Here is a 27572-nt window from a genome sequence, read left to right as displayed (position 1 = left end):
AGAGCCACCTGTGAGCAGCAGAGATGATGTGTATATTTATATGTTACTGACTCTCATGACAATGTATAATTACACCAATAACACTGTAAGCAAAAAAGAAATGTATTTCCTATCAAAAATATCTGTGCATCTGAAAATTACTAAATCAATAATGTGTACATTAAAAAGATCCAGGTGTGCTAGCATACCCATGTAATACCAATACTTGGGAGGCTGAGACAGGAGGATCACAGGTTCAAAGCCAGTCTTATCAATTTAGTGAGACCCTGTTTCAAAACAAAAAATTAAAAAGTAGAGTTGAGAATCTAGCTCAAAGGTAGGCTGCCCCGTGGTTCAATCCTTAATACAAAAAAAAAAAAAAAAAAAAGTCTAGAAGCACTATATTGTGAAAACCACAGTAAACATGGTCGCAGTTTGGTGTTTCTAATTTGGAGATGGATGATGATGGTGATATTTAAAATGTAAATAGTGGTGTTATAAAATCATTTTCATTTAAACATTCATGCAAATAAATTGCCAAGTATCTACTGTCACTCTACATATAAAATTGAATGAGCCGTAACCCCTTCAGTAAAGGCAGTCACAGCTGGGGGCGGGGGGAGCAAGTATATGTAAGTATGTTATGGTGCCGTGTAAATAGTCTCTGTAGAGACAGGCTCATACATCTGTGGGGTCACTAAGGCCTGCAGGCTAACTCTACAAGGGTGGGAGTTATATATTTCTCAATACAAAACAGGACAATGTTACAAGAGTAAGGGGTTCTTACTTGTGAACATGATTACCTGCTGAAAACAGGTCCCTGCCGTACAGATTCTGGGCAGACAATTTAGTTCTTTTAGTTTATGCAAAAGATTTCAATACTTTTTAATGCTATGTAAAGGCTTGCTGTTGCTGAGACCTCACTTTTAAATGCCTTCAGTATAGTCACTTAGAAGCTGCCTGGTCTTGGCTGGGCGTGGTGGCGCACGCTTGTAATTCCCGCGCTTGGGAGGCGGAGACAGGAGGATCGCGCAGGTTCGAAGCCAGCCGCATGCGCTGGCTTAGGAGACCTTGTTTCTAAATTTAATAAAAAAATAGGTCTGGGAGTGTAGCCCGGAGGTAGAAGGGCTTCCAGGAACCCCAGTACCACCAAAAAAAAAAAAAAAAAAAAAAAAAAAAAAAAACCAAAAGCTGCCTGGTCTTTATATTGCTTTCCTCAGCTCCCTTCGTCCTGTATTATTTTCAGCCTGCTGTTTGTCTCTCCTTATTAAGAGTTTCTACTATCAGGAAAAAAAATATCTGTGCTATCTCACGGACATAGACATTTTCTTTCTTTTTTCAGTACTGGGGATGGAACCCAGGGCATTCTATCTCTGAGCGACACCCCCAGTTTGGGAGCCATTAAGGTCTTCCCCTTATCTTTACTAAAAGAGCACTTCTGACTGTCCTTCCACCCAGTCAACAAGGCTTGGGGTCATGGAGGTTTCAAAGTAATTAAGACTCTCTCAGAACTAATGATGCTATTGTTCTGTCTGAGATAAGATCAGGTTTGTGTTGTTTGTGTTGTACCAGGGTATTGTTTGACCTGTCTGAGATGTATGTACTTTGGACTTGTCTTTCTTGCATTCCTGTACCACCCAAAGCTAGAAACTGTATAAATAACCACAGGAGAATAAACCCGGGGTCGGCCCAATAGATTGGCGATCCTCCCATGCTTGAATTGAATTCTTGAATCCTCACTCCTCTCTTTGGAACCTGTACTTTTGCCGGCTGGCTCTGGCACCCCAGCCCTATCTTTTATTCTTTTTATTTTGAAACAGGGTCTCCCTGAGTTTCAAAGGGCCTCACTAAGTAGCTGAGGCTGTCCTCAAACTGCGATCCTCCTGTCTCAGCCTCCCAAATGCAGGGACTACAAGCGTGCGCCACCACACCTGTATGTGTATGCAGACATACACATTTTTACTTGATATTTTTTATTTTCTCAGCTAAATATTTTTTAGTATGCAGTTGATAATATCTCATGACAGGGTCAAAAATCAAATTCTTTTCTGCATTGTCAGTATCAAGTGAAGATAGACAGTGAAAGGAGGTCGAAAGGGATTTATGTGACTTCACAAAGCTACGGTTTGAAGGCTTATTTGTATGAGGAATTGAGAAAGATACCTGCTAACTCCACGGAGTTATTTAATGGTTTCTTGCAGACGTAGGGCAGCTGAGCTTCACAGGAAATACTCTGCCACAGACCAGATTCGGCATCCATTCTGGCACAGCTCGCCCCACCAATTAGTGGTACACTTCGCATATCTTAGAAGGTAGGATTTTCAGAGTTAGGAGAAGGAGGTTAGGATCAGGCTGGTGGTTACAAAAAATATTTCGTAATTTTCTGCCTGTATGGAGACTCATTGTATCGTTAAATTTTTAACTAAATTGAAATGTATAAGCCTCAATGGAAAATGATATACTTAAATATGTCTTTCTTTTAAAGTACAAGATACAGTTCAAGATTCTGATACACTGTTGTTAATTTAAAGCAAAAAACCCAAACCAATCCTCTGTCCCCAGGCAACTTCAATGCCATGTATTCTATGGCCAGTAACTCTTGATCTGCTACTCTATAATAAAATTCATAATTTGATCAAAATATGAATTTATGGTTCTATAATGCCATTAAGGCCTGAAAGGTTAAATTAAGGAGTAGGGGTATAGCACTTGCCTACCATATACAAGGCTGTGAGTTAAATTCCTGGCACCACACATACACATACACACACCACACAAACAAACAAACAAAATACCTAAGTTAATTTGAGATTCTATTTACTGAGATAATTGAGTATAAATTTATAAAAATATGAAAATTTAGTTAACTAAAATGACATTGGTGCTCAGCCACTTAGTGAGGCTGTCAGCAACTTAGTGAGACCCTGTTTCCAAATAAAATATAAAATAGGTCTGGGAGTATAGCCTGGAGGTAGAAAGCCTCTGGGTTCTGCCCTCAGTACCACCTCAAAAACAAAAAACAAAAACAAAAACAAAACAAAACAAAAAAACAAAAACAAAAACAAAACAAACCAAAGAAACAATTGGTGTTTTATTGAACTTATTTTTTCCTATATGTGTTCACAATGTTTTTGTACTGAAATTAATGTTAACTTTTAGGTTTTGCTTTTATCAGACCTTATGAGGGCTGCAGGTTTGTGGCCAGCCTCAGCAACTTATAAAGGCCCTCTGAGAGTTAGTGAGACCCTGTTTCAAAAAAAAAAAATAAATAAGAGTGGTTGTATAGCTTGATTGGACCTAGGGACATTCTACCTCTGAGCTATACTCCTAGTGCTTCTGATTTGTTATTTTGAAACAGGGTCTTGCCAAGTTGCTAAGGCTGGCCGCAAAACTGCAATCCTCCTGTCTCAGCCTCCCAGATATTGCAGGCATGGGCCAACACACCTGGCTGTCCAATTTTATTTTTAAAAAAGTACCCTTTTCTTCCTTTGTGGGATAAAGTTTTTGGCTAAGTAGGATTTTATTTGGTTTATTCACTACAACATTTTCCTCAAGGTATTTACTTGTATAAAAATAGCCATTATGTTGTCAGTACTTGGGTGCCACAGAGGGTAAACCCCAAGAATTTGAAAACGAAGGAATATTTCCACATTAGCGTAAAGCTGTGCATGAAACCCAGCATGGGTAAATTCATAGGCATGCAAGTCCTCTGCGGGTCCCAGCCACGTGGGGGCTCACTCTGCTTCTGCCTCAAATGCAGGGCTGCTCTAAAGCTCAGGGACAGACGCTCAGTTGCCCATGGTGTGTGATCATTGAGGCTATGACAGTATCAGTTAAGAATGTCTTAGGAAAAAAAAAATTCTTCTGAGAAGTAATCACAAGGTTTGTCAATAACTGAAACTCTTATATGATCTCAGTGAGTGGGAAGCCTTTTATTTATTTATTTATTTTTTGTAGCTTTTGTTCTGTAGAGGGGGTGAAAAGAGTAGTTACCTGGGTCCCAGTTGAGAAAATTTAATGGCTTGTGGTCTGACCATTCCCAGCCTCTAGCAGAATAGAGTTGATTTAATCCAATCCAGAAAATCCTAGCAATGCTTTCTTGTCCTGTAAGAATTATGTAAGTTAAAAAAGTGACAAAATTGCCTGAAGTATCATCTAAATCAGACTAGGTTCCTATAAATATCAGAAAGACCTGAAGGCCTTGATTGTAAGGAGAAATTGCTGTAGGAGGCTGTTTAGAACGCACAGGCAGGCACTGTTAACAGACAAAACCTCACGCTATTGAGAAACCCGAAAGCTGGTAAGCTGGTCCAGTCTTCTTTCCTTTGAGCTTGTCCAGTTGCCTTTCTTCTAAGCTAAGAACAGAATCTTCTCAGAACAGTTGCTCCACTATCTATTTTTAACCCTCGTGTACTGATTTAGAAGATCTAACAAAAGCAGTTTTCTGTTGTACATCTAAATTTTGAAGGTCTAATTGTATTCCATACTGACAGTTTAAATTTATGATGCACACATTATTTACCAGGTACTAGGGGTATAAAAGCCAAATTGACAAAAGTCACTGCCCTTATAAAATTCTAATCTAGCCTAGAACAGGTTTGGATTTCCAAAATGGTAAAGCATTTTTGGTGCTGGGTCAGAAATATGTACAGAAGCTGTTACATAGGCAATAGGATATATGGCTCTAGGCATAGATCCCAAAATGTATTGGCTTACTGCCTGTTTTTCAGGAAAAAAAATTACTCAACACCCCCCCCCACCCCCACCATGCATTTCTACCACCTCTTTCCCTCCTTTTTTGGTACTAGGGATTGAACCTAGAGGCATTCTACCTCTGAATTATACCCGCAGACCTTTTTAGTTTTTGTTTTGAAACAGGGTCTCACTAGATTGCTGAAAGTCTTGCTAAGTTGCTGATGCTGCTCTCAAACCTGAGGTCCTCCTGTCTTGGTCTTTCTAGTACTGGGATTACTGTACCCGGCTTTACTTTTTTTTTTGTTTAGGGCCTTCTATAGCCCTCCTGGATGGTTTGAGCATCCCCCACCTGCTTAGGGCGAGTGGTTTTTTTTTTACCAACTTTGGGAATCTTGGAAACATTTCAGCTGGAGAAACACAGAATATCTCTCTCTCTCTCTCTCTCTCTCTCTCTCTCTCTCTCTCTCTCTCTCTCTTTTCTCTCTCTCTCTTCTCTCTCTCTCTTTCTCTCTCTCTCTCTCTCACACACACACACACACACACACACACACACACACACACACACACACTGGAGCTGCACCATTCAAATTTATCATTAGACAACCAGATACCATCAGAAAAAAAGAGAAAGCTAGAGAGGTATGAAATAAATAGGCCAATTGTTGACATGCAACTCAGTGTGCACATGCCCACAAAACATGGATGCTATCATGTTTGTACAGGTCCATGTGCACTGGAGAAACGCGAATGATTGCAAGGATTCCCCCACTTTCTAGGAAGTGACAGCATTATTCAGGGGTGGGAGGAGCCTGGGAAGAGGGTTGTGGGGCCCAGTTCAATTATTGCTCCACTGAGGAGCAAATGTGAGATTAGGAGGGAATCGCAAAGAGCTTGGCTGTGAAAGAAAGGCTGCAGGACACGGGAAAGAGGCACATTTTTAACGGTACAAGTTTAAGCAAGGTTATAGCTGGTTGAGGAGTCAGTAGAGTGGAGTGAGAGTAACGGAAATGTAAGAGACAGGAGACACAGCTAGATCAAATGTTAAATTTTCCTTATTAGTAAAAGCAACTGATTTTTCATCATCCCTTAAGATGTAGTCCGGGGAATTATAACATATTTCTGATAATGCAGACTCAATCACAACCCCTGATTCTCAGAACTGCCTTCATTCATTTCTGCTGAGGACAGTACAGAGGAACAATCCTTCCTAGCCATCCCAAATTCAGTCTCATCCCTTCCAGAAGCCTTTCCAGATATCCTCTGGCAGGAAGTAATGGCTCTCTGAATAATCCTACCACACGGCAAGTACGCTTTTAGATGATGGGATCTTCTGAAGTTATGCTCTTAGTGATTTGCACTGATGACTTTATCAAAATGACATGATTTTAAAATTGTGACCATGTTGGCAAACACAGGTGTTCTTAATGTGTCCTTTGTTCTGTGCGTGTCACTGAGAAGTAGATAAATTCTAAGTGTGCTGGCTGGGCAAATAAAAAAGGCGGATATTTCTTATACAACTTGGACAATCTGGAGTTAGACTTTTTTCTCTACCAACAGCCCAGGCAAGAGGTGAACAATTTGAGATTGTGCCTACCCCCACCTCTGCTGTCAAGTGAAAATGACTGCTAGCATAAAACCCCATACCTAATTAAGTAGGTGAGTCCACTCAAGTAGGCTTTCTTTCTTTTTTTCTTCATTAATGTATTCTTAATTGACACATAATAATTTTATATGCTTATGGGGCACAATGTGATGTTTTGATGCATGTATAAATTATGTAATGATCAAGGTTAATTAGTATATTCATCGTATCTTTCCTTTGTGATGAGACCATTCAAATTCTTCTCTGTTTTGAAATGTACAACGCATTATTGCCATCTGAAGCCACACCATTGTGCAACAGAAAACCAGAACTTATTTCTCCTAACTGTAACTTTGTACCCAATGACCAATCCTTCTACTTTCTCTCCTCAGCCTTCAGTAACCACTATTCTACTCTTTTAGAGTAGAATTTTAGATTCTACATATAAGTGAAAACTATGGTGCTTGTCTTTATGTGCCTGCTTTATTTCATTTAACACAATATTCTCCATAATACAAATTATCACAAAAGAAGGGATTTTATCCTTTAAATGATTGAATATATATATATACACACACACACACACACACACACACACATATATATATATATGTATATATATATATGTCTATATATATATATCACATTTTCTTATCCAGTTCATCCCTTGATGAAAACTTAGGTTGATTTCATGTCTTGGCTATGGTAAAGGGTGCTGCCATTAATTTGGGAGAGGAGATATCTTTTTGACATATTGACTTAATTTTCTTTGGTATTTACTCAGTAGTGGGATTGCTGGATAGTTTTACTTTTAATATTTTGAGGATCTTCTATACTGTTTACCATGACTCCACTAATTTACATTCCCACTAACAGTGTATAAGAATTCTCCTTTCTCTACATCTTCACCAGCATATTTTTGTCTGTGTGTGTGTGTGTGTGTGTGTGTGTGTGTGTGTGTCTGTGTGTGCCTGTGTGTGTGGCATTGGGCAATTAACCTAAGGACATTCTATCACTGAACCACACCCCTTCCCCTTTCCATTTTATTTATTTCCTTACTTTTTGTAGTACTAGGGATTAAACCCAGGGGCATTTTATCTCTGAGCTGTATCCTCAGCTGCATTTTATTTTTATTTTGAAACAGGGTCCCATTAGGTTGATGAAGAGTCTTTTGATCCTCCTGTTTCACCCTCCCAAGTACTGGGATTATAGGCATGCACTACGACATCTGGATTTATTATTATTATTTTTTATTTTGAAACAGAATTTTTCTAAGTTGCTCTGTGTTGGCCTTGAACCTGTGATCCTCCCTTCTCAGCCTTTCAAGTACTGGGATTACTGGTGTGCACCACTTATACCTGGTTATTTTGTCTTTTTGCTAACAGTCATTGTACAGGTGTGAGATAACATCTCACTGTGGGTTTGATTTGCATTTATTTGATGGCTAATGATGTTGAGCACTTTAAATACCTATCTGCTGATCATTTATATGTCTTTTTGGAAGAACTATTTAGGTATTTAGCCCATTTTAATCAACTGGTCCCCCCTGCTTTTTGGCTAATGAGTTGAATTTCTTATAATTTCTGGATATTAATCCCCTCCCAGATAGTTTGCAATTTTTTCTATTCTGTGGATTGTTAGGTATTTCTTGGCTGTTCCAAAGACCTCTCTTCAGACCTGACTGTATACTTGCCTTCCTCTTCCCACAATGAGAGACTAAAGGCCTGATGATAGTCATGAATCTGAAATGGGACAGAGAAGACCTCTTCCAATGCATCAGAAAGGTGGAGGCCATCAGGGCCCTAACATGGCCATTTTCTAGCTTTGGGACCCTGGTCAAGGTAGCTCAAGTTGAGGGAAATGACTGATAAAGCTATACTTAAGAAAAGAGGTCTGAATAAGGCTTTAGCAAAAAAATAAAAACAAAACACACACACACACACACACACACACACACACACACACCCCAGTGGGCTTTTAATTATAAAAGACCAGTGAACTTTTTTTTTTTTTTTTTTGGTACTGGGGATGGAACCCAGGGGCTTTTTACCCCTGGGCTATACTTCCAGACCTATTTTATATTTTATTTGGAAACAGGGTCTCACCAAGCTGCTGAGAGCCTCACTAAGTAGCTAAGGCTAGCTTCAAACCTGCATAATCCTCCTGTCTTAGCCTCCCAAGTACTGGGATTACAAGCGTGCGCCTCAAGGCCCGGGTGACCAGTGAATCCTTAATGATAAAAAGAAGTAAAGAGTCGGGCATGAGGGTGCACACTTGTACTCTCAGCTTGTAATCATTTGGAAGGCTGAGACAGGAGGATCGCAGGTTCATGGCTAGCTCAGCTATTTAGTGAGGCCCTCTGTAACTTAGTGAGACCCTGTTTCAAAACAAAAAATAAATTAGGACTGAGGGGGGTGTATCTCGGAGGTAGAATGACTCTAAGTCAGTCCCTAGTAACACACATACACACACACACAAAAAAAAAAAAAAAAAACAACAAAGACCAAACAGATGTGCAAACTAGACATAGTGGCACACATCTGTAATCCCAGTACTTGGGAAGCTGAGAGAGGAGGATTACAGGCCAGCCACAGCAAGTTAGTGAGGCTCTCAGCAACTTAGTGTGACCCTCTTTCAAGATAAAAGTGGAACTGGTAGTTCAGAGGTAGAATACCCCTGGGTTCAATCCTTAGAACTGAAAAAGAGAGAAAGAAGGGGGAGGGGAGGGAGAGGAAGGCAGGCAAAAGCCTGATGGAAAAAGTTATAGAATTTTACTGAGTAAAAGAAATCCTAAATGGATAGCTAGGCATACCAATACCATTTCCACGGATGAGAAGACAATGCAGAGATTCCAGTACCTTCCTACTTACTCTATAACTCAATACAGTGACAGTCAAAGTTCCCATAGGGATTTTCATTGAAATTAATAAGGTGATCCTAAACTTTATATGAAAGAATAAATGATCTCTTTTAGTCTTTTGTGCTTATCTGTATTATTTAAGTTTTCATAATTAAAATTTAAAAGATTACCACTACCAACCTGAAAACAAAACATAACCTTTTCTACTCACATACACCTGTTTTGTCCATCTTTAAGATATCCTAAAAAAGGCCGGGCGTGGTGGCACATGCTTGTCATCCCCATGCTTGGGAGGCGGAGACAGGATTGCGTAGGTTTGAAGCCAGCCGTGCTGGCTTAAGAGACTCTGTTTCCAAATAAAGAAGTATAAAAATAGGTCTGGGAGTGTAGCCTGGAGGTAGAAGGGCTTCCAGGAACCTCAGTACCACCACACACACATACACACACAAAAAAAATTTCCTAAAATTGCCGGGGGTGGTGCGCACACTTCGCTTGTAATCCCAGCATTGGGAGGCTGAGACCAGAGGATCGCAGTTCTCGGACAGCCTCTGCTACTTATGAGGCCCTCCACAACTTAGTGAGACCCTGTTTTAAAATAAAAAATAAATATAAACTTGGGAGGCTGAAACAGAAGGATCATGGTCTGCAGCCAGCCTCAGCTACTTAGGCCCTCCACAACTTAGTGAGACCCTGTTTCAAAATAAAGAGTAAAAAAAAACAGGTCAGGGGGTATACCTTGGAGGTTGAATGGCCCTGGTTCCATCCCCAGATCCCCCCCCCCACACACACACACAAATAGATTTCCTAACACTCTCTTCGCCCCTGAGGATTGTACACCTTCACTCAAATGTGAGGGCTTTTACTGAGGCCAGCAGCTTTGCCTTCCTTGAATTCTCTACTTTTCGATGTTTAAAGAGTTTGATGTCTACTTTTTATCAAATCCTTTCACTTAGAATTAGGGTAGTTGTTTAATCTTGCAACCCGACCTTGTTTTCTAAGCATCAGTCTCTATATCACAAGATGTATTTTCAATACATAGAATATGTTTACATTCAATACGTTTTTTTTTTTTTTTTTGCTTGTGGGCTTTAGTGTTGAGTTTAAATCTCAAAAGAAGTCAGAAAAGGTATTCACCAAACAACACACTTGAATATGAAATGTAGAAGAAGAAAACGTCTTAATAATTTCAGCAATTTGCTGTACCATGCACAAGTTGAATTTACCTTTAAGATAAATTAATTCAGTAACACTGTTGATGCTCAGTAAGTCGGCTCCTTGATTCTGGCACGAAACATAAGCTTCTTTCCAAGAAAGAGCCGCCTGGGTATTAAATTGGTAGCAACTTCCAATCTGCTCATTCTTTTCCCAATTTCCTTCACAGCCATTTTCTGTTGATAAAAAGATTACTTAGTGATCATAATGTTTTCTATTCCTTGAAATGCTTACAAGTACTGTGACTCAATTTGCACACTCTTGAAACATGCGGAAGTAGAGGCTGCTACTGCTCCTTTGAACCACAGTCTGAGCCTTTGGTTACACAATGAAATTGAAGTCCGAGAACACCACATGCCTCGAGCTGATTAAAGCTACCACTCTCCCTTTATCCTCTGTCAACTGCAATGCCACGTCTTTACCCACGCCTCTGCCTGTCCTCTGATTGAAGCCAGTGTGTGCAGGTGTGGAACACTGCGCTGATGGAAGACAAACACTTGAACATGGTGACAGACAGCAGAGCTTCCGCCTAAATGGCTGAGATGCAGAACCCAGCGATTACCTTATTTCAGAAACTAAGTCCAAGTTTCTTCTTAGTATTTTAATAGGAGATTGAATATATGATATAATTAATATTATGTAATTAACATTATACATGCATATGTATGTGTGCATATGGAGGTGCAGAAACATGTATTTACATCGCATAATTTACATCATGTACTCTTTTTTTTTTTTTTGGTGGTACTGGGGTTCCTGGAAGCCCTTCTACCTCTGGGCTACACTCCCAGACCTATTTTTATATTTTTATTTAGAAACAGGGTCTCCTAAGCCAGCGCGCGCGGCTGGCTTCGAACCTGCGCGATCCTCCTGTCTCCGCCTCCCAAGCGCGGGGATTACAAGCGTGCGCCACCACGCCCGGCTACATCATATACTCTTTAACAAATATACAAAGGTAGGTATAATTTCAGACAAAGAAACTTCAAGCTATTTCCTGGATGACTTATATAGTTGTTGAGACAACTAGTTCAAAAATATACTCAGGCCGGGCGTGGTGGCGCACGCTTGTAATCCCAGCTTTTAGGAGGCTGAGACAGGAGGATCGCACAGGTTCGAAGCCAGCCTCAGCTACTGAATGAGGCTCTCAGCAGCTTAGTGAGACCCCGTTTCTAAATAAAGTATAAAATAGCTCTGGGAGTATAGCCCAGAGGTAGAAAAGCCCTTGGGTTCCACCCCCAGTGCCACGAATACACACACACACACACACACACACACACACACACACACACACAATATATATATACTCAGATGTTGAGTATGGTAACATACACTTTTTTTTTTTTTGGTGGCACTGGGGTTCCTGGAAGCCCTTCAACCTCTGGGCTACACTCCCAGACCTATTTTATATTTTTTTATTCGGAAACAGGGTCTCCTAAACCAGCGCGCACGGCTGGCTTCGAACCTGCGCGATCCTCCTGTCTCTGCCTCCCAAGCACGGGGATTACAAGCGTGCGCCACCACGCCCGGCTAACATACACTTATAATCCCAGTATTTGGGAGGTTCAGACAGGAGCATCACAAGTTTGAAGCCAGCTTCAGCAACTTAGCAAGGCCCTCAGCAACTTAGTGAATCCCTGTTTCAAAATAAAAAGTAAAATAGGGCTGGAGTTGTAGCTCAGAGGTAGAATACCCCTGAGTTCACTTCCCGGTAAACACAAACACCACACACAAACCACTCAGGGCTTCCCACCTGCTCCTAATGAGAGGGAAAAGCCAATTTAAGTGCATCCTGTGTGTCTCAGGCTCTACTTGGGGGCTTTCTGGAGGGCTTTTCATAACCACTTACATATGAGATGGCAGACTTGTGGCCCTATCTGCTGGAAAGGCCCTTATAGATCTTACCGGATGCCCTCATTTCAAAGAGGAACAAAGACCAACAGGTGCTGTGGAAGAGCTATATTCGGAGGCCCAACCTCTTCTGTTGCTCTTCTCAACAGTACACTTTGCCACTCCACCACTTTTTCTTTTTTTCTTTCTTTTTTTGTGTGTGTGGTACTGGGGGTGGAACCCAGGGGCTTTTCTAACTCCAGGCTATACTCCCAGACCTATGTTATACTTTATTTTGAAACAAGGTCTCACTAAGTTGCTGAGAGCCTCACTAAGTAGCCGAGGCTGGCTTTGAACCTGTGCGATCCTCCTGTCTCAGTCTCCCAAGTGCTGAGATTACGAGTGTGTGCCACCACGCTTGGCTCCCTCCACCACTTTTCTATGTTCAAAGAGTAATAGAGATTGTGACATTCATTGACACGGAGCAAATGTGCAGGTACACTTCCTACAGGTTCACTATTATCACAGAGACCCTCCGCTTATAATTTCAGAACACGCTGCTGCCGCCAGTGGGATGGCAGTGTGTTTGTTACACAACTGTCATGACTAAGCAATCCTCAGGCCTGAGAAACTCACAATCTTGCGCCTTCCAGAAGTTACCCTGGAAGGCGTGTGAATGCATTAACAAACTCCTTCACTACCAGAAGCTAAAGTACTGAAACTCTTCCCGGTCAAGGTGGAAAAGGCCGGTCAGGAATCCTGAGTTCTCTACCGGGCTCCACACCAATGCAGTCTGCCTGCTGCCTTTCACCCAAGAAACAGGGGTTCATGCTAGATAGCTCTAGGCTCTCTTTCCTATTGCAAATTTAGGACCCAAACTATGGAGTTCAATGAAATAGTTACATGGTTGACCATGCTCTGCTTGTTATAAATTTCAGCTGAAGCAAATACTGGCTTTTTGTATGTCAGTAGATCCTAAGTGTTAAAAAGCTTGGGCCTTGACTGAGACAGATAATTCTCAAAGTACAGTCCCTAAGCCAGCAGCATGAGAAATTGTGAACCACAAATTTTTGGGCTGCACCCCAATGTACCGAATCTTTAGAAATAGGCCCTAACAATCTGTGTTCCAACAAATCCTGCAAGTGATCCTGCTGCACTCTGGAGGCTGAGAATCAGTGGTCCAGTAGGACCACTTTACGCTGCTCACAACTCTGCAGTTTGAAGCTCGGATTGCCCTGAAGGGGGCATCCCCAGCACTACTTATAAAGCACTAGGCTGCCACCCAACAAGGCAGCACGATTGGCTGTTTGGGACAGGAACTCTACTACCAAATTTCTAGGTTTGAATCCTCTCTGTCATATTTATTAATTAGTTTTGTGATCTTAGGCATATAATTCACCCTTGCCCCATTATGCTTTCCTATAAAATGAGGGTAAATCATGATATCTGCCTTAGAGGGTTGCTCTGAGGACTGAATGAGTTAGATATTAAGAGCTTAGAATAGTACCTGATGCCTGGCAGGGCCATTAAATTTTAACTATTATTATGTAGGTTTAAAGCCCTTTCCTTTATCTTTTCTATAGATTCTTTCAACCTACTAATCACTAAAAGTATATAAATATATTTATTACATGTATATATAACTATACATAATATAATACATATGTGTATATAGATGTATGTATGTATATACATATATGTATATGAGGTACTAGGGATTGAACCCAGGGCATTCTACCTCTGAGCTCTAGCCCCAGGCCTGTTTTATTTTTTTATTTTGAAACAGGATCTCACTAAGTTGTGGAAGACCTCACCAAGTAGCTGATGATGGCTGGGAACCTGTGATCTTCCTGTCTCAGCCTCCCAGATACTAGAATTATAGCATGAACCACCATACCTGGCTTTAAATAATATTTCTTATTACATGGCAGGTACTGAGAGCTCTTGTAACACTCACCTAAATGTTCAGAAGGTGTGCCTCAGTTACATATCATATAATACTCCTCTCTCTTCTTCCAATCTATATTCCTTATCTAGGATAATATTTGTTACAAATACTTTTGAGTCATCCTGAAGTCTTCTTTCTCTTTTTCCCTCTTATAAATGGTACTCTCTTCTTTCTACACATAAAGTTCATCAAGCCCATACATACCTGGTTGTAAGCAGATGCCCCACTTTTGATCATGTTCGTAATGGACGGTGGTGGCACACCATGGGCCATCATGATTGTCATCAAGAACGCAGTCATGATGCCATGTCCCATCAATTAAGAACGGAAATTCACAAGGTCTCCCGTAGGAGTTCCCATCTCTGGTATATATCTCTGTGGGTAGAAAGTAGAGGAAAGGAGAGTTAAATCTAGATAGTCACCGGTGGTTAGCTAATTTCTAAAATTGCATTAAAGAAAGTTTTTACCTATGAAAAAAGAGTGTCCAAGTGAGTTGCGCAGAGTGGAAAGCGTTAGATGCTGACTGTGCAGGTCTGGACTTGAACGCTGGGATCCCCTGTATGGCTGGGAGCAGGCTTAGAGTCTGCACTTGTAAACTGGGCACAAAAGTATTTACCTCAAGCACTGAGCATGAGGAATCAGGAGATAATCCACCAAGAAGATTTTTTTCCACTGTGGTGTGATGAAGCACTAAAAGATCCTGACTTGATTGAGTCAAGGTCCCCTGACTACTGTGGGTGGCAGGATACTTCACCAAGAGGGTACTCTGATCAAGACGCAACTCACCTCCCTTTTCTTTAGTAACTGTGGTATATTTAGTAAAAATGTATATTTACAGCCAAGCACAGAAAGAAAAGGGACATATGTTTTCTCTAATATGCCCAAACTAGGGAGCATGGGGAATACCAGAGGAACTCCAGATAATGGAAGGAAAATCTCAGCAAAGTTTGAATGGAAGGATAGCAGAGGAAGAAGGCTGAACCTGATTAATGGAGGAGCTATATCCGAACATATGTAAAAGTATGAATATAATATGGTTACCCTGGACACTCATCGTTGGGGGGGTAGGGAAAACAGGGGTTGGGGGGAGAGGGCACCAAGCACAGTCTAAATGTATACCATTTATTTTCAATTAAAAATGGCTTAAATAAAGGTATATTTAGAAATTACCTTGGCATCACAGAGGGTGTGTATGGACTTTGGAACCACCTATGGAATTAGAGAAATGGATAAAGAGTGCCACTGTTCTACAGAATTGAAGCTAGATTTTGGGTAACTGAGAGGAAAGGCTATTCTCTGAAATTACAAAGTAGATTCTTGGAGAGGGTCAGGACACAGCAGTTCATGTTATAAAAGAAGAACCAGTTTCAGTGGGTGAAGTCATGGGACCAGCTGGTGGCCTGGGAGGTAACAGACCTAGTTTTCATTCTAATAATTCTCCCTGGTACCCAGAGAGACATGGAAAAATTATTCTAAACACAAGTAAGCCTGGAAATACAGGAGGAAGTGCTCAATACTTAAATCAATAATAGTTCTCTAAAAGGTGTTTTTGTAGGAGAGTTAACCTTCTATCTATTTCTGTCACCTTTTCTTATATCCTCAATTTGCTTAAAACCCCAGTCATTAACAGATCAAATAATGGCTACTAGGCAAAGCATAGTCATCAAATCTCATCACCGTTTACCAGGCTATTAGCATCCCTCAAAAGGTCTCACAGATAAGGGTGTTTAAGACAGTATTTGATTCTATATTCTTTATCATTCTCAAATGTTCATTTGACTGTAGTGTGAAACTTTATTCAACTAATAGTTTGGAATATATTAAGCAGAAGTATAATAAAAGGTAAAGATAATATGAGCATGTTCCTTTGCAAAAAAAAATCTTCTAAGGATCATTGTTTCTGTTTTCCTCGGTCACAAAATGGCTTTGAATAGGGTACTTCTGTTAAAGAGTATGTTGACCTTATGTCTTATAAAGGTCCTGCTCATTACACATTTGGGTTTTGTTTGTTTGTTGTGGTGCTGGAGAAAAGCCCAAGACCTCGTGTAGGCTAGGCACACACTTTACCACCGGGCTACTTCCCCAATCCTCCTTATGTTTTGGTTTTGACCACACCAAAAACTCCCAACAGTGCATGACCTTCCCTATTACAATACTCAGATGACAGTCCCGAACACAATGGCCGTCACTTGTAGGACCACCTGGGTTTTTTCCTATAACCTTTTATTTCTGTAATACGGAAGTGCTTTCACATACATTTATTTCGCTTGTTCTTTACCATAACCCTGTTGGATCAGTAGGGAAGGCACTTCTCTGTGAAGTCTTTATTTTTGCAAAGCAGTTAAGTGAAGCATGTGGTCACTCAGCTGTGAGTGACAGGGACAAAAGCAGGCTCTCTGATTAGAGTCCTGACACACAAGGACAACTTTGATCCCATAGCTACCTTCTCAGGTCATAGCTCAAGGCTGGGCTCCCTTAAAAGCTCTCACTACCCATCTCACTAACATGTAGGGGTGGGGGAGGAAGGGAAAGGGGGTGTTGGGTATATGGAAAGTAATACATCAAGCGATGTGTGTATATATGTTTGTATCAGTTCAAATCTCCTTATGATATATACTTACACTGAACTTGAATGAAAAACAATATGCAAAACATCTCTTTTAGTCCCAAAATATTTTGAAGAAGCAAAAATAACAAATACAACAGAGGCAGGTAAGTGATGCTCGTGATACATGAAGAGTTTTATTTCCACACGTCCTTGGCTGTTGCTGGGCCTCATGAATCCCAGGGGTTTCCTGAACAAGACAGGCTTTCCTGAGAACACTCTAAGGTGTGAGTTATAGTGATGGTATTTTTAAAACAGCCACTTATTATCTAAGAGCCACACATTTTTAAGATAAGGAGTTTACATAGAAAATGAATTTCTTTAATAATGTGAGACAAAATAGATTCAAAGGTTAAAAGAGGCCTCTGGGAGTTACCCCAAAGTTCACACAGTTCTGTTGCCCTCTTGCCACTGAAAGTCCATTTCTTTTGCATGATTCACCAAACATTTAAAATTTGAAGACTGCTGATCAGGTCAGAGCTCTTATTAAAAAATGTATATATATGTACAAGTCTAAAGCAGTTCTCATAAGATTTATACAAATAAATCTTTCTCTGAGACAAACATAATTCATATAGGATGTGAGTTGGGCAAAGAGGCAACCCAGCACAGTGATAAAGAAATGGTCATATAGTAGAAGTCAATTTTTTTGCTCTTATTTATTTTGAAGTCAAATCTTTTAGACTGCAAATCCAAAGCAGAAATAAACATACTATATTTGGGGAAAGGAATCCTGGTTTGGATCCCTAGCTTTGCTATACAGCTGGGTAACCTTGGACTTTTCTCTATAGGTAGAGTTGGGGGTGGGGCAGGGTCCAGTATCAGGAGCCAGAGAGAGAGAGGTCCTGGAGAAAATAGCTAACTTAAGGCAACAGTCCTTAACCCCAAAAGAGAGGGACATTCATAAAGTTTAAAAAGCAGGATTGCCAGGATTTAATATTTGATTAAATTTGAACGGCGGGAGAAGAAGGCAGAAACACCTGAGAATGATTTTTAGGTTTCTGCCACACAGAATCTGGATGGTACCAGATACCTAGAGAGCAGCAGAGAAGAGGTGGCAGCTTTGGCCTTGGCCTCTGTGCAAATTAAAACCTGAAAGAATCTTGACTAGTCAAAATCATGTGTGCTTCTAGAAAACATAGCACCAGGCATGGTGGCACATGCCTGTAATTGCAATACTTTGGAGACTGAGACAGGAGGATCACAGATTCAAAGACAGACTTGGCAAGCAGTGAGATTCTCAGTAACCTAGCGAGACACTGTTTCAAAAAAAAAAAAAAAAAAAAAAGAAAGGCTGGAGATGTAGCTCAGAGGTAGAATGACATGTCAATCCCCAGTACACACACACACACACACACACACACACACACACACACACACACACTGCTGCAAATATTTGGAAAGGTCAAGAAACACATTCATGCCTGTGGGCGTGCTAGTGGCACTGCTGGGCTCTCGCAGGTGGTCCCTGGCTGGATTCCTAGCCTTTTGTGTGCCATTGATCACTTTGACAGCTGTGGGAAGTCCATGGACCTCCTTCTCAGAAGAATATTATAAATGCATCAATAAGACACATAGAAACAAGTTATACTGGAATAAAGACACATTGGGAACTAGGAACATTTAAGATTACAATTAAAAGCCAGGCATGGTGGCGCATGCATTTGGGAGGCTGAGACATGAGGATTGCGGTTTTTAGACAGCCTCGGCTACTTAGTGAGTCCCTTTGCAACTCAGTGAGACCCTGTTTCAAAATAAAGAATAAAAAATAGGGTTAGGGGTGTAGCTTGGAGGTAGAATGCCCCTGGGTTCCATTCCCAGTAACACACACACACACACACACACACACACACACACAGACGCAAGATTATAACTGTACCCTCAAAAGAAGGGCAGGAAAATGAAAGAGACCCATTAAAAATGATTTATTCTGATTCCTGAACAAATAAAACTAAAAGTAAATTTAGGTCCAAAGCCATTTTCGGGGGTTCCAAGTTTTCTCATATCTGGCAAGTTAGAGGCTTTTATAATGAAAAAAAAAAATTTTTTTTTTGGTGGTACTGGGGTTCCTGGAAGCCCTTCTACCTCTGGGCTACACTCCCAGACCTATTTTTATAATTTTTTATTTGAAAAGAGGGTCTCTTAAGCCAGCATGGCTGGCTTCGAACCTGCGCGATCCTCCTGTGCACCACCATGCCCGGCTATAATGAAAAATTTAAGCATGCCACGAAGTGGTATCTAGAAATCAGCTGCTTCAAGTTGGAGTGGCCTCTTCAAGTGGAGGAGGAAGCTGGCTAGCAGAAATGGATTTGTTCAACTACTCAAAGGTTGAAAGTTGAAGAAAAGAAAAACTCATCTCTCAGTCTCTATTAACAGTAGAATAGGATATTCTCCAATGATTTCATGGATCTTCACCAAGAAATAGAGATTCCCCACATTGGAAAACTTGTGCAAATAACTGGAAGGACAGGAACGAATCTTCTATCCTGAATCAATGGCCAAATGTAGCTTAAATGGACTTTAAGAGGAAAATCTATTTAAAATTATTAAGGTTTTTATTGTTGTTTTAAGATTTTGATACTGGGGTTTGAACCCAGGGGCATTCATCCAATCTACTCCCCCAGATCTTTTTATTTTTCATTTTGACACAGAGTCTTGCTAGGTTGCTGAGGGCCTCCCTGAGTTGCTGAGGCTGGTGCCAAACATGATCCTCCTGTCTCAGTCTCCCAAGTATTGAGATAATAGGTATGCACTACCATGCCCATATCTAAGTATTTTTTTTGTGTGGTACTAGAACCCAGCGGCATTCTGCCACTGAGATATTCTCCCAGCCCTGTTTTATTTCTTACTTGGAAACAGAGTCTCGCTGAGTTAAGGAAGACCTCACTAAGTTGCTAAGGCTGGTCTTGAACCTATGATACTCCTGCTTCAGCTTCCCAAGTACTGAGATTACAAGCATGTGCCACCATGCCTGGCTTCTGTGTAAGTTTTCAAAGAAAGCCAAGAGTAAGATGATATATAATTATGGAATGTTATAATTTAATGTAACACAATAAAAAGTTTTGCTTGGGTGATAGCTAATTACACTTAGTGGTTAAAAATACATCCACTCATTCTTTCCAAACTTGGAAATTCATTGCGAGCCAGTCCCTATATTCAGAGCAAAGGTCATGGTAATATACTTATTGCGGGAAGCAATCGAGAACAAGCTCACTCATAAAATGTTGAACTATAAACACAACATGTAATAGCCATGACAAAAGTGAAAATAAAAATCCCCATGGAACTTTAAACATGTTCTCATTATACTGGACTCGTAAGCAAGCATGAATATATTTTTCTTTCCTTTTCTTTAACTTAGAATGTGACTGAAATAATCAGATCACTTGGTCTTTTTGCCTGTATGAAGGATTTCCTATTAACCTAACATTTCCTTTCTCTTAGAGTTCAGAACGTCATCATAGGAAGCAAACATGCTCAGTCACCAGAGAGCGTTCAAATCCCAGGCTTACCACAATGTAGCTGTGTGACTTCTCACAAGACACGTGACCCCTCTTACCTGTTAGGGTGGGGTAAATACTATCAACCTCACGGGCATATGGTAAGAGTGGAGCTCACAGTAATTGCACAGTGCCTGGAACTGTAGCTTGCTCCCTGCTGTGACCGGCCTGTGGCTTTACTTTACCCAGTAGTGCAGGTTCACTTATCAAGCCCAACAGCAAAGGGCCAAAGCCCTCTCCAGTACTCACCGTGGTAAGGCTGGTCGCAGAGGCTTTCCTCTGAGCCTCCTTTCTTCCAGGCATCAGAGGTGTTTGTACTGGCCGTGGCGTACCCATTCTTCAGAGCCAGCCTGTACTGGGCAGCGCCATATACAGAATGGTGCTCACATTTCCACCACAGCATGGCGTCGGAGTCACAGCTGAACATTCTCAAGGCCTCTGTGGGTTTGGAGAGATCTAGGCCAAGGCACTTCTGGGATTGCAAATGGAAAAGCCGATGCTGGGACACCCATTTCCATAACATGCCCTCACTTCCATCGCAGTCCTTTGCGACTATCCAGCCCTCTAATGGCTTGATGCATTTGCCCCTGTTCTCACTGACGATGGTGAATGGATTATTACCTGGGTCGAGACAGACAGTGAAGGAAGACATTTCAGGATTCTGGATTATGTGGCTGGCAAGCCTTGCTCCCTGCTTGCTGAGGAGGGACTGGGCTGCTCCCACCCCCAGGGCTTGATGAACTGTCCTGTACAGGAGAGGAGGGCAGTGATGGCTGGAGAGGCACTGCAGCATGCAGAGATGACTCTGGAGCCAGCTGGCCTGGGCTCATATTCTACCTGTGCTGCTGCTTATTAGCTTTGTGATCAGGGCAAATTATGTAACCATGGTGCTTTAGTTTTCTCATCTATAACAAGTATCTATTTCACGCTATGATATGAGATGAAATGGGGTAATGCATATAAACCACTGAGAGTACTATACCTGTGTTTTTCCTATTCCATAAAAGAGCCTCCTCCTTGTTAGATGGGATAAAGAAGCTCCTTAGTTTTCATCTCACTTAGGTGTTCTGTGATCGATGAAAGAAATATCCTGAGACTATTTGAGGCCACAACTCTATCTTGCTTACATGTTAGCTACCACGGCAGAGTAAACTATTAGATGAAAAATCAAAAGCTCGTTCTCACTCTGTGTTCCTCCCTCCCGGCCCCCATCAAGTATAAAGTTAGACCTCTGTGCTCCTCCCCTGGACCTTTGTGGAAGGAAGACTGACTCACTGAGGGGTCTCCGAGGAGATGGGAGACTTCTGAGGGCAGAGGTAGAGCAGAGGGATAAAGGAACGAGAGGAAAAAAGAGATCTGGGTTCTGAGTGTGGGGAACCTGGGACTTGCTCCATGGTGGCACTTCCAGGAAGGTGCCCGAACCTGGGGCGAGGACATGGGCTGGACTGTGTGGATCACAGGACAGGATCCATGGGATCCCCTGTGGATAACCTAGGGAGAGAGGACCATGAGCGCCAGAATCGCCCTAGCCACCATTTCAAGTTCCAGTATGGGTGGACAATGGGAAACTGAGAAGAAACTGAGAGCTGAAGACTGAAGAAGGGACCCCCGAATGTTCTCCTGACATTCCACACGAGCTGGGGAAGACCCCAAAAGTAAGAGAAATCAAAGTTCTACCAACGTGGTGGGATGGAGCCCTGAGTCAAGTTTACTTTGATTAATAAAGTAATGCATGGTTTCTTGCACAGCAAGATTTGTGGAGCAAGATTGATATCTGTTAAAACCAATTAAAATCAAATGATCTAGTCAGTTCTTTCTTTTTTGTGCATGTGGTAATGGAGATTGAACCCAGGGGCATTCTACCTCTGAGCTACACCCCTAGCCCCATTTTTTCCCTCTTTATTTTGAAACAGGGTCTCACTAAGTAGCTGAGGCTGACCATGAACTGTGATCCTCCTGTCTCAGCCTTCCAAGTACTGGGATTACAAGTGTGCACCACCATGCCCGGCTTGGTCAGTTCTTTTTAAAAGTTTCAGCACAAATCATTATGTTTAGGAGAGTAAAGCTGAATGTTTTAGAAAAGCTTAAGCAAAGAACCAGATAGCTCAGTGGAAAAACCAAAAAATTTTGATTCCCAAAAGACACTTTCATTTTTAGATTAGCTTTACAATCACTGTTTTTTTTTTTCCAGCACTAAATAACTTTTCTAGTAATGTTTCACAGTCTCTTCAGAGTTTAAAAAAATCTCATGCCTGGGGCTGGCAACTCGAGGGGAAATTTTACCATGTAAATAATAGCTATAAAATTAAATCTGACTGCAGTTGGAACTTTGGGTGAGTTTTTTTGTGTGTGTGGTATTGGGGTTCTTGGAAGCCCTTTTACCTCCGGGCTACACTCCCAGACCTATTTTATACTTTTTTTTTTTTTGAAACAGGGTCTCGTAAGCCAGCACGGCTGGCTTCGAACCTGTGCGATCCTCCTGTCTTCGCCTCTCAAGTGCGGGGATTGCAAGTGTGCGCCACCACGCCCGGCTGGGTGAGTTTTTTAATAACAGTGGCAGCAACAAAAGGAACAACAACAATAACCAAAAAAAAAATCCCCTTTAAAATGTAAGATTTAAGTTGTCTCTGCCTTCAAATTTGAATGCTAAGACACTGCATAGAGTTTCAGGTAGATGCATTTGATAGGGCAGCGTCATACCCCTCACTTTTTATGCTCCTCCTTTTTCTTCTTGGACTAGAGATTAACCCAGAGGCATTCTACCTCTGAACTACACCCACGGCCCTATTTCATTTTTATTTTGAAATAGGGTCTCACTAAGTTGCAGAGGACCTTACTAAGTTGCTGAGGCTGGCCACAAACCCACAATCCTCCTGTCTTAGCCTCCCAAGTACTGGGATTACAGGTATGTGCTACCGCACCTGGCTGCATCTTTCTTCCTTGACATCCCCCTTGCCATTCTCTCTTTGATGGTCAGTGGTGGGGTACTGGGGATTAAACCCAGGGGCATTCTACTTCTGAGTCAACAAAAAAGGAAGTAACCGTCTTTTAAGACGACCATTCACATTTTTTTTAACATCTTTCTCCCACATATTCAAAAGCCACTCAGACTCCTGATTTATTTCTTTTCCAAACTATTCTCTCACCCCTCCAAAACAAATGTGTTCAAAATTATGAAGAATTACAGCAGAAAAAGTAACTCTGCTCCTCTGGAGATGTGGCCACTCCCCTCTTTGGAAGCTTCTTCCCTCCTGCCCTGGGGTCTTGCTGTTTCTGTGCACACTCTGCTCTGTATTTCTTTACTCCACACAGGCAACCTGGGAAAGCAGCTGCCACTCTTCACACCCCGCATCTCCATCGGATCACAACACCGAACAGACTCCACAGCTCCTGGTAAGAGCGCACAGAAAGACCTGGGGAACCATCACAAGAGAGCAAGGCCCTCCCTCGCTAATGTATTATGTATGAATGCTCATATATACACTATGTGGGAAAGCTAATAACTTTAGCTTCGTCTTCCCTTGTAGTTTGAGGTTTTTGATTTTTCAAGCTGCCTTTCTAGAACCAAATTGAATAGGTCAAGGCTTAGTGTACTGGAAACAGCAGTGGAAGAAGGAAGTAAGGGTCTTAGATAAGACCTACCTGTGCTACCAGTTAGCTGAGAGGCCTGTGGAAGCCATTTAATCTCCCAGGGTCTTGCTATCTTTAAATGTCAATGAGAGCAGTGGAGTGCTTCCACCAGTGTCCTGGGCCTTGCAGGTTTCATTAGCCTTTGCTAAACTGTTAGTCTTTGCATATTGTTTGTAAATAGATGTCCATAACTAACTCCACTGTTAATAGCACTTGAGGTCCTTCTAACTTCACTTGCATTGGGCATTCACAATTAGGTGACAGTCCTGCTTCATAAATATTCTTTGGAAGAGAAAAAACATTTTACTTTTTCCTATTTTCTACACCCATATTACTTCTGGGATACCTGTGGACTTAACACCTTGGCAGGAACTAGACTACAAGAGAGATGGGAAGCAGCACTACACAGAAACATCTTAATAAAGAGCAAGTTTTTTTTTTTTTTTTTTAGCAAATTGCAACATCTCTGAATGGACACTAGCCTGTCTACACCTGCATTTGAACTTTGTACATAAACTAAGTATGTTTGACACCTTTAGTGGTCACTTAGCACATAGACTTATCGGATATGACTTAAGGAACATGTTATTAGCTTTCACACATATTGTATATGTAAACATTCATACATAATGCACCATCGAGGGAGGGTCTTGCTCTCTCCTGATGTCTCCCCAAGCCTTTCTGTGCCCTGATCAGGAGCTGTTGCATCTATTCGGTGTTGTGACCCTATGGAGATGGGAGGTTTGAAGAGTGGGAAGGACTGAGAAAGCGTAAAATTAGATTCTTGTTTAGAAAATCTGTTACATAAAAATACATGTAAATGATTTTTACAAATGAATTACAAAAGAAAGTTACAGAGCAGTTTATAAAAGAGATTATTTACAGATAGCTTTATTTTTTTCCTTTTTTTTTTGTAATACTGGGGGTGGAACCCAGGGGCTTTCTACCTCCGGGCTATACTCCCAGACCTATTTTATATTTTATTTGGAAACAGGTCTCACCAAGTTGCTGAGAGCCTCACTAAGTAGCTGAGGCTGGCTTTGAACCTGTGCGATCCTCCTGTCTCAGCATCTCAAGTACTAGGATCAGAGGCATGCACCACCATGCCTGGCTACATGTTTCATAGTATATAAAGACTCCAGTGATGTTTGAAATAAAATGGCTAAGTAGCATTATCATAAATTGAAAGTGAATTATTAGTATTTTCACATCCATCCAAGGAAAACCAACTTTAAGTGTTTTCTTATTATCTGACCACTAAATGAGTCCTGTCTTATAGGCCCTAGAACAAAGAGCTCTGCCAACTCCACAGAGGAGCTACAAGTTTAACATTTTATAACCACAGACCTATGGAAGGAGGTCTTCAGGAAGGATGAAGACCACACAGTGGCAGTTTCAGGGGAACTCCCACCCCTCACCCTGTTAAATGTTTTGTGGTCTCTGTCAAGTGTGCAGAGTGCACAGGTGCAGTGGGAGAGAACCAGAAGTCTGGGCTTGCTAGTTCAAAAAGAGATCCTGAAGTGACAGTTGGGCAATACACTAGGAGTCAAAACCCCACCAAGCACAGAGTGGGTGGTTTGTGCTGGCAGGAACCTAAGGAGTCCCTGAAAGGTGGCTTTACTTCAAGCTTTAGCTCTCCAAAGAGGCAAAAAGGCAAAGCGCTTGGCATCTCCCCAAGGACACAGAGGCGCTCCTTCAGCATGCAGGTGACCAAGACCACCTGCCCAAGCCTAGCTGTGTGCACAGGACGAGGCATGTACCAACACTAGCATCGTGAAGCTGACACACTGCCAAGCAAGCGACCAAATGGCTGGGTGTTCAAGAGTCCAATGCGTCCCCTAGCGAGGTCATGTGCCTGGGCCAGGGGGCGTGAAAGCTGCTCAGAGCAGCTGCTAGGAGAGAGGAAGGATGCATGGAAAAAAATATGTATGGGACCTAGGGCCTGGAGAACAGACTTAGGCCTGGTGAGCTCTTCTTTGGCTTGACAAGACAGAACAGGACTGTAGAGATTGTGAGAGTTGAGGAAACCCTGAAATTTGTGGAGGAGACAAAGCAGATGGACTAAGGCAGCTGTAGATGGAAACTGAAAGGAAGGTTCACGTGGTTTTATGGAGTTAGTTTCGGTGGTGGGATTTTCCTTCTTGGATTGTGGGGTAGGCGGCGTAGAATTCCCACAGCACTAAAGGATTGTTTTATTAATGACTCTTCTGGTAGTTCCCAGCAAAGAGGGCCAAAGGAGAATAGACTTAGAAGAGTGAGTCAGAGAAGAGCCCATTAAAAGGTCCTTGATGTAGACGACAATGCCACTCACGCTCTGAGAAATCCCTTCCCATTTCTTAGAAGAAAGTCTAAACCAGATAGTAACTCAGCTTAGCTGCAAAGAAAGCAAGAGCCAAAATCAACTCAATATTTTCATCTGTTTGAAGGTACTAGGGATAGAACCCAGAGGCTAGTGCTCTGCCTCTGAGCTACACTTCTAGCCCCACTTTATTTTTTTTTATTATTTACTTATTTTTGAAACAGGGTCTTGCTAAGATGCTGGGGCTGGCCTCAAACTTGCGATCCTCCTGTCTCAGCTTCCTAAGTACCGAGATGATGGATGCCACCATGCCCAACTAATTTAATGTTTTCCCAAAATGGCCTTGACCATCTTTTCCATCCTCACACAGGCAAGATAAGAGGTGAGTGGGGGCTGCCCAGAGATTGCCCAGTGCAGCCTGAACAAGAAACAAAGTCCTCAGCATACCTTTGTCGAGGCAAAGAGAAAGTAAAAGCAAAATCTGGCTGCTGCCAAGGAGGGTGGTGGGGCTGGCACCATCCTGGGCATTGTCAAAGGAGGTCTGTTCTCTAGTGAAAGGCACTGGGTCCCCAAGGAAGCGGCGCTTCAGCGTGATGCTGTCAGCCTGTGTGGTCCTGGGGCATCGCTGGTGCACATAAGCCAATTAGAAGAAAGGGTGACTGCTTCAGGCGCTGAGGATGGCTTAATCTGACTTCCTTCTCAAGGCGCACCACGGGCGCCCTGCAGTCGGGAAATCACTGAGAGTCCTTTGGGTCTGAGTGGACCCTCACCTTTATCACTGGGTCCAGGGCGGGACCTGCTGTAGAAGAAGGGGAGTCTCCTATCGCAGGAAAGTAACATTTTAGAGGGCAGTAGACCAAAGAGAGGCGGAGGACCTTCCCAGAAAAGACTGTGCGCCTCCTCCCGGCGAACTCCGATCCCTCAGTGCCGGGAAGACCTAGCCCTCCCGGGTCCCCGAGGGCAGTAGAGCGCCATCTCCGTCGGAGATCCGGTCCACTGGCTGGTCGGGCTCCAGCCCCGGCCCCGATCCCGGATCCCCCAGACCCTGACTCTGGCCACCGGGACGTGCCCGGTCACCAGAGCCCGCCGACCCGCAGCGTCGAGGCGCCCGCGGTTACCTGCGCGGCTCGAAGGCTCCGCCAGCCCGAAGCAGCAGAGCAGCAGCAGGAGCAGCCCCGCCGCGCGGCCAGGGGTCGCCCCGCGCCGCCGCATCCCGAGCGCCCCGGCCCCGCGCTGCCCTGACTCAGCCCGCGCCCTCGCTGCGCTCTGGCCCGGACCTCGGGGCGCAAAGCCCCGCCCCGCCCCGCCGCCCTCGGCCAATCAGGACCCGCGGCTCCTGGGTCGGGCGCGGCGTGCAGGTGGGGCGCGCGGGGACCGGGGTGCAGGGCTGAGGGCCTCGACACCTGGGAGCGAGCGGTTGGGACCACGAGAAGGC

At 42.6% G+C, this 27572-nt stretch overlaps 1 protein-coding gene across 1 annotated transcript in view; it reads right to left on the bottom strand.

The window, feature by feature from the left end:
* Nucleotides 1-27349, bottom strand: part of LOC308258394 (lymphocyte antigen 75-like) — a gene marked incomplete at both ends in the record, with an annotated part of 99565 nt that extends 72216 nt beyond the window's left edge. The window contains 6 exons of the mRNA XM_080688960.1: nucleotides 2143-2283; nucleotides 3973-4083; nucleotides 10340-10504; nucleotides 14308-14478; nucleotides 20458-20829; nucleotides 27256-27349. Coding sequence (XP_080545086.1) covers nucleotides 2143-2283; nucleotides 3973-4083; nucleotides 10340-10504; nucleotides 14308-14478; nucleotides 20458-20829; nucleotides 27256-27349 — 1054 coding nt within the window. The remainder of the gene's footprint in view (nucleotides 1-2142; nucleotides 2284-3972; nucleotides 4084-10339; nucleotides 10505-14307; nucleotides 14479-20457; nucleotides 20830-27255) is intronic.
* Nucleotides 27350-27572: the final 223 nt, after the last annotated feature.

This window comes from Muscardinus avellanarius (assembly GCF_963383645.1).
Source record: "Muscardinus avellanarius genome assembly, chromosome: 2".
In the NCBI taxonomy this organism is placed as follows: domain Eukaryota; kingdom Metazoa; phylum Chordata; class Mammalia; order Rodentia; family Gliridae; genus Muscardinus; species Muscardinus avellanarius.
The sequence above is the reverse complement of the archived record's forward strand: the minus strand, read 5'-3'. Positions and strand labels throughout refer to the sequence as shown.